Source organism: Oncorhynchus mykiss, chromosome 7 (genome assembly GCF_013265735.2).
Source record: "Oncorhynchus mykiss isolate Arlee chromosome 7, USDA_OmykA_1.1, whole genome shotgun sequence".
Lineage (NCBI taxonomy): Eukaryota > Metazoa > Chordata > Actinopteri > Salmoniformes > Salmonidae > Oncorhynchus > Oncorhynchus mykiss.
The window spans coordinates 73929373-73939533 of NC_048571.1; the positions used below are offsets into that span (position 1 = coordinate 73929373).

At 41.4% G+C, this 10161-nt stretch overlaps 1 protein-coding gene across 1 annotated transcript; it reads right to left on the reverse strand.

Moving 5' to 3' along the window:
* Window positions 1-6016: 6016 nt before the first annotated feature.
* Window positions 6017-8813, reverse strand: LOC110528474 (cytokine-like protein 1). The gene is made up of 5 exons (XM_021610566.2): window positions 8399-8813; window positions 7690-7798; window positions 7556-7600; window positions 7043-7189; window positions 6017-6728 (listed from the first exon to the last, which is right to left on the reverse strand). The coding sequence occupies exons 1-5, from the start codon at window positions 8431-8433 to the stop codon at window positions 6624-6626; spliced, it is 441 nt and encodes a 146-aa protein (XP_021466241.1). The 5' UTR covers window positions 8434-8813; the 3' UTR covers window positions 6017-6623.
* Between the last annotated feature and the right edge of the window lie 1348 nt (window positions 8814-10161).

A 10161-nucleotide genomic window follows, 5' to 3' on the forward strand; every position in this document is an offset into this window, starting at 1 on the left:
AATAGCACAATTGGTTGGGCGCCCGTAAAACTGCTGCCATTTCTTCCGGCGCCATTTTTACTGCGTTGCAAAAGTAAGGGTGGGTTATAGGATCTCCCATGTGGAGACAAGCTAAATAATTGTAAAAGGTGTGAAAAAGGTGGATATGTTAAAAAGTGAATTTTGTGGATTGTATTGCAATGGTTATTAATTATACTGCTCAAGTGTCAAAGAAATCCCAAAAATTGGAAATCATTGTGGCTGCGGCAGTAAAGTTTTTGGGCCTGAAAGAATTCACAACGGGAGACCTGCAAGGGGTGCCAGATTTATTAGCCTGTGTAGGGAGCACATTGGATTTTTGGTTAGTGTGTTTTGTTTTTGGTAGTTAGTATGAATTTGTTCATACAAAACAGATTTTGTTTTTGGGGTTATTTTACTGCCCCATACAGTAGGTGGCGGCAATACACTTTATTAGTGTAGTCTGACAATAAACCTCAAAGGAGAAGTGGTTAGAACCCCTTTCCTTTTGGCAGATCCATTTGTGGTTTCAGGGTGGGTGAGAAAGGAGTTGTGTGTAGTTGAATCTGTGAAGGTAACCTGTAGAGGACTTGTGATATTTGTTTGTGTTACTTCTGACCAGAGGGAGAAGGTGTGTCACGCAACTTGGGTCAAGATCTGTTTTTTTTTTAACCTTTATTTAACGAGGCAAGTCAGTTAATAACAAATTATTATTTTCAATGACGGCCTAGGAACAGTGGGTTAACTGCCTGTTCAGGGGTAGAACAACAGATTTGTACCTTGTTAGCTCGGGGGTTTGAACTTGCAACTTCCCGGTAACTAGTCCAACACTCTAACCACTAGGCTACCCTGCTGTTTCTTTCTTTGCTCTTAGGAACAGGGCACAATTGAAATGAGTCATTTCTGGAGTAGTGTTAGGTGTGGAGGTGGAGCAATTGAAGTAGAACATTCCTGGTGTTTGTGATGCCCGCCGTTTAGTGTGACGGAAACCCAGTGGGGAGCGGGGTGAAACAGAGGAGACATTGTCAGTCCTTTTGAGTTTCGAGTCACTCTCCACCAGACAGAGTCATGTTAGGATATATCAGTTATCCTGTTAGGGGTTTTGTGCAGAATCCACTACGCTATTTCAGGTGCAACATTTATGGTCATGTTACGGCAATGTGTAGGAGAGAGATTCCAAGATGTGGAAAGTGTGCAGGTGGGCATGGGCCAGAGAATTGTGTAGTTTCAGTGGATAAGGTTGTGTGTCAATTGTAAGGGTGCACATGCTGCTGGGGATCTGAAGTGTCCGGTCCGAGAGAGGCAGATTGAAGTGGCCAGAGTCAGAGTAGTTTAGAGGGTGTTGTATGCTGAGGCAGTGAAGAAAGTGGCGGAGGAGGGGTCAAGAGTGAGGGAACCTGTGAGGAACCCAGTGAGTAGTAGATTTGTGCCAATACAGAGGGATAGGGTAACGAGTGAGTTATGCTTCAGTAAGGTTGGCTTCTTAGCGTTCATAGCAATGGTTATCAATTGTACCACAGAAATGGATAGTAAATAGATGTTGTGGTGGCAGCTGCAGAGAAGTATTTGGGTATATGAGATTTGACTTCAGAAGAGTTCCAGGGTGTGTTGAGGGGTGCTGTCCCATCCTCCCAGGCCGTTGGCATGGTGCAGGAGCAGATAAGGTCAAAGTAGTGGAATGGGGTAGTGGGTTTTTAATGAGTGTAGGTGGCAACTCCAGAAATACCTGGATGTATGAGATTTTACTGCAGGAGAGTTAATTGGGTAGTGATTTATATTTTTTTATGAAATAGTGGAATATAGGAGAAGGGCTAGTTGATGGTGCAACTGTTTATTTTAGAAACAGGAATATTGAAGAGAATTTACTGTAGGTAGGCCGTGCCTGGCTTCACACTTTATTACAATAGGTTGTGTATGCACCTTTAAGTTGGATGCAATCCACCAAACCAATCCCGAAGAAGAAGAACAGTTTAGTGGTTAGAACAGAGTAGTTCCGACCAATTCCACATCATAGATGTTCCATCCCCCATTTGGAATACTGAAAAGAATGGCAACCACACCTCCTCTAATGTCCTTTTGTTAAATAATTGTTTTAACTTGTGTTAAAAGCTGCATAAAAAGGTTGCAACGTGCACAAACTACGTAATGCCAATGACAAGAGGGGCCTTTATCAGACATTGAATGTAATTAGGAGTCCTGCTCAACTCGAAGAGGGTGGAATACAATGAAACACAAATCTATTTGTGGCCAAATTTGTTTGTTGAGGTATAATTACGATTGCTTGCCATTCAGTTAGAAAATGTAAAGGGAAATATTTTCTTATGTGAACTAATGAGGCAGTATTTGTTTTAAGACACTAATGTTGTAAATGTGATGGAAAATTGCCTGAAACCCTCATAAATAAAAGCATTAAAACGCACATAAATACTGCTTCAGCAAGCCCTTAATATAAACAACAAGTGTCTGATCTTTCTTTTACAGGCCAATTTAATTCAGCAAACCAGAGAATGGTTTCTGCCACCCTTTGGCAAAATTACTGAGCTTTACAACGTGGCACATGCATTGTTTTAGTGCAATGTCACAGAACATAATCTGACCCCCGGACCCCCGTGCGTGAGTGTTTGTTTGCTTTTTGGCATAATGACACACAATAAAAGTTGGATAAGGCAAATATGTTACCCTGTAATGATTATCAATCAGCATTGCAATTATGCTACATTAATAGGAGGGGATTGGACCTCCAAACAAGCCACATGCTGATGGTTAAAGAGGAATTATTTTTTTAACAAGGTTGCATGTTTCCCTAAATAAACTTAATTTCATTCTATTACAATGAGTATTACAAACCTAACATTTTCAGCCTGTTTTTTGTTTGTTGTTACATTACTGTAACACACTACTTCAACTGCATTGTCTCTGGTTTAAGGGTTCTTCCTTTAAAGGGGCAATCAGAAGTTCAAACAATAACAAAGCGGTAAACCCCACCCCTGATTTGTTAAAAAGCTAAGGGATGGGACTGAATAAATGTTATACCACTCTCAAATTCATAGAAAGGGCTATGTTGCAAGGTCTAAGCATCAATGAGATCAACATTGTAGTTTTAACCATGTTTTGAGGCTATACAGTGTTGGTTCTCATGGGGTAAGACAATTGAACTAAGCTCATTAGTCATTTATAAGATATATTCTTCAAGAATATAAAACATGAATTTAAAAGTACAATAAAAATGGATGTAGCAATAGCAGAGTGCTCCTTTAAAGCAGACTGGAACGGAGTCACTGCATTTAAACATAAACAGTGAATTATGTGATGGTCACTTTGGACGGCCAAAGCCTCTCCAAACACAAACCACCTGAAATAATTGGAAACAAAAGGGCATTACTGTAGTGGCATACAAAAACATTTGCAAACATTGTTGTCAAACATATACACTGATAACCAAACTCAACACATTTCTTCTCAAACAGCATGGTCAGAAAAAGGTTGCCCTCCTACGCTTGTGCAGCAACACAGCATACACTACACAGGACAATTAGACTCCGCTGAATAGGTCAGGGGGTGTTTCTATACATTTCTACCTGTCCCACCCTGATTAGGGTTCCTTGAGAAACATTGGTCAACAATTTGGTTCCCACCCTGAAACAGAAACAGGTGAAACAGAAAGTCATAGTGAACGAGAGGCAGATGATGTACAAATGATAAGAGGAAAAGGCAGCAAACGTGTACTTTTTGTATTTTTCATCTGTTTTTTGTATATATTAAAATTTATTTTTCAATCTCTTTTCCATTTAAAAAATTAAATATAGCTTCCGGTAACCCGCCTCACTTAATGTGACACGGATCCGCTATTTTTTTATACCTCATAGCCAGATCCTCCATCAGAAGCTAGCCAGCTAATTAGCTACTAGCTATTTAGCCATTGTTAGCCACTGCTAGCGGCCTTTCCTTCTGCACAGACACCAGACGTTCTTTTAGCCTGGATAACACTTGCCAGCATCAGACTGTTTTCTCCACTACAACGCCGGATTCCTGCCGTAAACCCTGGACCATTACTCCTGATCATCACAGCTAGCTAGCTGCCACCGTGTGACCCACCCCCGAAGCTAGCCCTGAGCCAGGCCCACCTCCCGGCCTACTCTGTGATCACCCGGCTACTCAGCCGATGCCTTCCGGACTCTACCCCAACACGGCTAGAATCCACCACTCCACCGGATCCTTGCCGTAAACTCTGGACCTATGTATCGGATCATCGCTGCTACCAAGTGGCTATAGTGGCTAACGCCCCTGCCCCGAAGCGAGCACCAGTTAGCCGCGAGCCAGGCGCATCTCCCCGCTAGTAAACGAAATTACTACAAGGCTCAATTTCTCTGCTATTTTGGTGCCTTCTACCTTGCAGCGCGAAGGTGAGCATATGCACATGCGCAGATACTGTGTGAGAGCGAAGTCCTGCATCTCACTCATGTCAATATCTGCTCGTGATTACGTCATTTCGCTGAGTCTACCTTGAATGGTTTCCGATTTCTACAGCTCCACTAGATGGAGGATCCATGACACATACTGTATCTTAAGGGAGGCCTCCTGCCAAATCCCAAGAAAAGATATCTGGTGGATTCAAAACCTAGTGATGAGTAAGATTGATATCTTGTAAAGTATCAAGTAAGTCAAAAAGTATCATACATTTTCCCAGTTTCCCACTTTGGAACACATGCAATATAAAATTGGTCCAGAAGATACAGCAGAAATTGGAAACAGCTGACAAGCAATATCAGTTCACTCTCATAAGTCATAGTGGTTATAATAAGTACCATCTAACAGTGTGTTCCTACACTAAACCTATTCATGTGTGTTACCAATTTATCTGAAAATGTATAGGTATTTGATTTTTAGTAAGGACACTGTGAGCAAGTCATATCGATGTTTACAATGTTACTTAATTGACCTTTCTCACCTGTCAGACAGAGTCATATGTAAGGCACAATCCATTCTGAGGGACTCCCAGCATCCCTTGTTTGATGAATATACAGTATATTGCTTCCCTCAGAGCGCAGATACAGGCTCCCCAAGTTCAAAACAAACAGGTCAAAACTCTCCTTCATGCCAGCTGCTATCAGCTTTCTCAATAAACTATATTAATACGGTTAGCTGTGTACATATCGCTGCATGTGTTGTTTTGATGTATATTTATTGCCATGTACTCTGTGCTAAATTAATAGCCCTCTGGGGATAATAAAAAGTACTCTACAACACAATCACCTAGATTAACAGGCTAGCAAGACAGAGGATGAGCAAGAGAATATGGTTTGTATGTTACAAAGAAAGTGGAAAAATACTGCACCAATATTTCAGTAAAGCAGTATAATAGCTAATAAGATAGAGTTCATAATTTGGTGGTTTCTGTTCAACAAATGTTGTGTGTTTAAGCAGATAGTATCACAACACCAATGTTTATTAGTCTGGTTTCACTTGACAAACTTTGTCAAGTGAAACCGAGGTGAAGTCTTCATCTCATGGCCTTGGCACACAATGTCAAGTCTGGGACATCATTTCGATACACAGGGTAAGGGTCTGGGACCTTGTTTCAATACACAGGGTAAGGGTCTTGGAAAACAATGTCTCGGTCTGGGACAAGAGGATGGTTTTTGTAGTCTCTCAACCCATGTGGTCAAGATACACCACCGAGTACCAGCTCTTATCAGAGTATTTTAACCAACTAGGAGTGACAACTCAGAAGTGAAGGAAACTACATTTTTCCATATGGAAGCCAGAGGGTCCCCCCCCCCCCCCCCCATTTTAACTGTCTTGGTCTGATCTATAGTATGGGTCTCTAGAGTCTTGACTTCATCTCTACGAGAAACATTAAGTTTGTTTGAATCCTAACAGTCTGAGAAACATTGTCCGATTGGCAAAACAACCAATATTTACAGGCAATCACAACAGGTAAAGTTGAGACATGGTAGCGAATGGTTGCAATCAATTGTAATTGTGCTTGCTACTCACACAACATATTTGAAAGCTCACGAGCATTAAAAAAGTTGTTTTATTACACACATATAACTATTACACATATGTATAGCCTACTGCACCAATGACAGGAAAATGCAATCATGATTAAGTATAGCCTATATCTGAACAAGATACATTACTAGAGTTTAGGTTAAAGACTAGGCCTAGTCATAAAATCAGCATGAGGTAATCAATCTTTTCTCAGGGATGTACGAGCTGGGACCTCAGTATGTATGAGGAGTTATGGAAACATACAAGATATTTGGATAAATAAGGCATGCCTTTTGAACAGTGTGGTAGGTAAGCAGCGGTAAGTGAGGCACACAAACATTTTGGTTTATTCTGGTTAAAGGTTTTCATCAGAATAGCTGGTATTCAGCTAATTTCCTGTGGAAAGTTCTCCATTTGAAATGCCATCTAACATGAGACCTCACTTGGACAAAAACCTCAAATCTTTAGGCTTAAAGGTTAGAAATTAAACTATGTTGGCATGTTTTTTAGCTACAGTTGTGTGTGATGCTATCTATGTGTGTGTGTGTGTGTGTGTGTGTGTGTGAGTGAAACAGAGTTTACATGCCCTCACAATTATATTCCTGTGTATGCGTGTTTGTCTCTGGATGGGCTCATCTCTTCTCTTCCACCAGCATCTGGAGCCTGTCCTCTCTGTAGTGAGGGGTACTCTGGCCAGTCTCAATGGCCTCACAGTCATCTGTAAAATACACTAGGTCCTGTGGGGAGGTCAAACAGTCACACTAAGGCATACACGACATCTCCAACGGCAGAATGCAGATGCACAGCTGACTGAAATGTCGACAGATAATAAACTACAGAAGCAATTATCAGAAATGCTCCAACTCATGTGGTCATTGTCGTTATATAACGGTTGGCAAGACAGCACAAACAGACCTGGAACCAGGCTAGTTATTCCCTGCACCACATCCAGAGTAGGCTATGAAATACCTTTTTTTTTTTTTTTTTAATAAATGATTCTGGCTATGAGAGACAGCATGGTTCATTCCCCTGCAGAGCTGAGCAGACATACCCGATAACAGATTCTGTTGATGATTCTGTACAGGTTGGTAACTTTCTGCTTCAACAACACAATCCCGGGTCGCTCTCTGCAGTACTGCGTAGGAAGGTTCTCCATGACATAGAGGAAGTCACGGAGCTTGGTATTGATGCACGAATTCTATAGGGAAATAATAATGGCATTGTAAATCCTATAGCTTAATGGATATTCTACGATTTTTAATGAAAAAGTTTCACAAACAGGTTCAGTTACTGAGGTACAACAATGTTTTTATATGAATTTAAATCAATTGGCAAGATATGTTTTTAAGCTTTTGTTGGCATCCAACAACATTATGGAATGTATGCATCTTCTAGTCTACTGCAAACGTAGGTATTGCATCACCAACTCATTACAGTTGCTGCAACATAACCCAATGAGACATCAAATATGATGCAGGTTCACTGTCAAACATTTGTTAAATACTGACGTTTGAGAATCAACCTTTTGTTCACAACAGGATGATGTTGAACTATAACAACTCACTTGCACATCCAGAAACATCTTGGGAAGAATCTCAACGCATGTTTTCTGCAACATAAAAAGTTACAATTAGAAAACATTTGGATACATTAGGAAACGGTTTTATCAAATCAATAATGTAATTTGGAATAGCTCACCGTGCGATGATAATTGTGTAGTTTTCCCAAAAGGCCTATTATTTCCTTGCTCAAGCCGAGCACTCGGGAATAGCATGTCGGTGGTGCACAGTCAGCCAACCAAATAAAACTGAAGAAACACAACAAAAGTGCGAGTCTCATCTTTCAACCGTTGTTGCGTCGGTCAAAACAGGCTTATTGTGTTTAGGCAAGAGCTTTACAACACGAGTGTGCTTCGCCCAGCACCTTTGCAGATTATAGTTGGACCGAAAAAAAAGTGATGATGACGTCGAAGAAAAATATTTCACTCTTCAATGCATTTTGGAAACAAGTGTATGGAATACGATACGCCGTTTGGGTCTTTGCGTGTCAAAAAAGATACACGTCAAATAACACTATTTGATGCGCAACAAAGTGCATCATCCCATTTTGTAACAATCAAAATGTATTAATGCATATATTGTTAACCAAAAATGCTAATTGATTTTGTTCACCCACACCAGAAGCGATTAGGACATGCAGGTTGAAATATCAAAACAAACTGAACCAATTATATTAATTTGGGGACAGGTGAAAAATAATTAAACAATTATGGCAATTTAGCTAGCTAGCTTGCTGTTGCCAGCTAATTTCTCGTGTGATATAACCATTGGGTTGTTATTTCACATGAAATGTACAAGGTCCTCTACTCCGACAATTCATCCACAGATGAGAAAGGAATTCGGTTTACCGTTTTATTGATCTCTCTCCTTCCTCTGGTTTCATCTTATTTTGGATTTAATATAGCTGTTGGCAACCAACTTTATAGCATTACCAAAACCTACCTAACACCATACCGGATTCGCGAAAATGTATTTTGTCCCCCAACAAACTCGATTATGACATGCAAGTTGAAATATCAAACCGAGGTAAAGACAGTTTCAAGTTGGTTATTCTACGGATATTCGCCTGTAGTTTTCCGTGTAACACGGAACCAATACCGGCACCATCGTGCATACATTTATTTTGGCATCCCACACCAAACGCGATCCCGACACGCAGGTTAAAATATCAAAACAAACTCTGAACCAATTATATTAATTTGGGGACTGTCAAGACTTCCACCGAAGATGGCCCCTCTCCTTGTTCGGGCGGTGCTCGGCGATCGTCGTCGCCTACCTGCTGCCACCGATCCATTTTTCGTTTGTGTCTGTTTGTATTGTTTACACCTGTGTCTTCTTAGTTGATTTCGGTGGGTATATTTACCTCCGCTAGTCTTTGTGCGGGATTGTTTCCTGTGGGGTGCGTGTCTGCACCAAGGGGTTTCTTTTCTCACGGTAGTTGTGCCGTTTGGTATTGAGTTTAGGAGTAGAGGTTTCTCCTCTGTGTGTAGCACTTTATTCCCTGTGTGTGTGGCAACCTCGTTTGGGCGTGTTTCAGTCCCATGTTGTAGTTGAGTTGGGACTGGTCAATAAACTATTTTGCCACTGGGATTTCCTTGCTCTCCTGCTCCTGATTCCTGCACCTCCCTCGGTTAGGAAGCACGTAACAGAATCCCGCACCCCCCTATGGAATCAGCAGGAGCTGACACGCTCTCCACTTCTATGGAGGAGCGCGTGCAACACCACACCGCCATTCTCCATCGTCTCGGGACCGCTATGGATCAAGTGATGGCGATGATGGAGACGGGAGAGAGGTGGCCTGCCTGCCCCTCCACCGGCCACACTCCAACCAGCACCACCACCTTCTCCGGCGCTATCCGGTCCCAGCGGTATTCGGCTCGCGCTCCCGAGGGAGTACGATGGGTCGGTGCAAGGTTTTTTTTCTCCAGCTGGAGCTTTACCTGGCAACCATGCATCCGACTCCTTCGGGAGGTGAGTGCGTGAACGTCCTCGTCTCCAGACTCGGCGAGGGACCACTATCCAGAGTTCACCCGCCACTTCCAGGCCGTGTTGTTCGACCCCCCAATGTTATTCATTGATTTTCTGGCCACCATTACTGTGGTTAAATGTTCAGTATATGTATTGACCAGCAAACCCACTGCAGCCTACCTTACTAGCTCAGTCTCCATCCCTGCTTTGGACAATTAATAACATTTGGACAATTAATAACAACCCTTTTCCTTTAAGGTGGATATTAATGATAAAAGGAGAATTATCTGTCTATCCCCTATTGTGTACCGCTGTTAAATACTGTAGAAGTTTTTTTAAAAACAAGGAAAATAAGTACTTAGAACTACCAATTATTATAGATAAATATTAAAGAAAAGGGTAAACACAACACTGGACTGAACCCCCTAATTGTCAAACTAATAAACTCAGCAAAAAAAGAAACGTCCTTTCACTGTCAACTGTGTTTATTTTCAGCAAACTTAATATGTGTAAATATTTGTATGAACATAAGATTCAACAACTGAGACCTAACTGAACAAGTTCCACAGATATGTGACTAACAGATATTGAATAATGTGTCCCTGAACAAGGGGGGGGGGGGGTAAAAATTAAAAGTAACAGT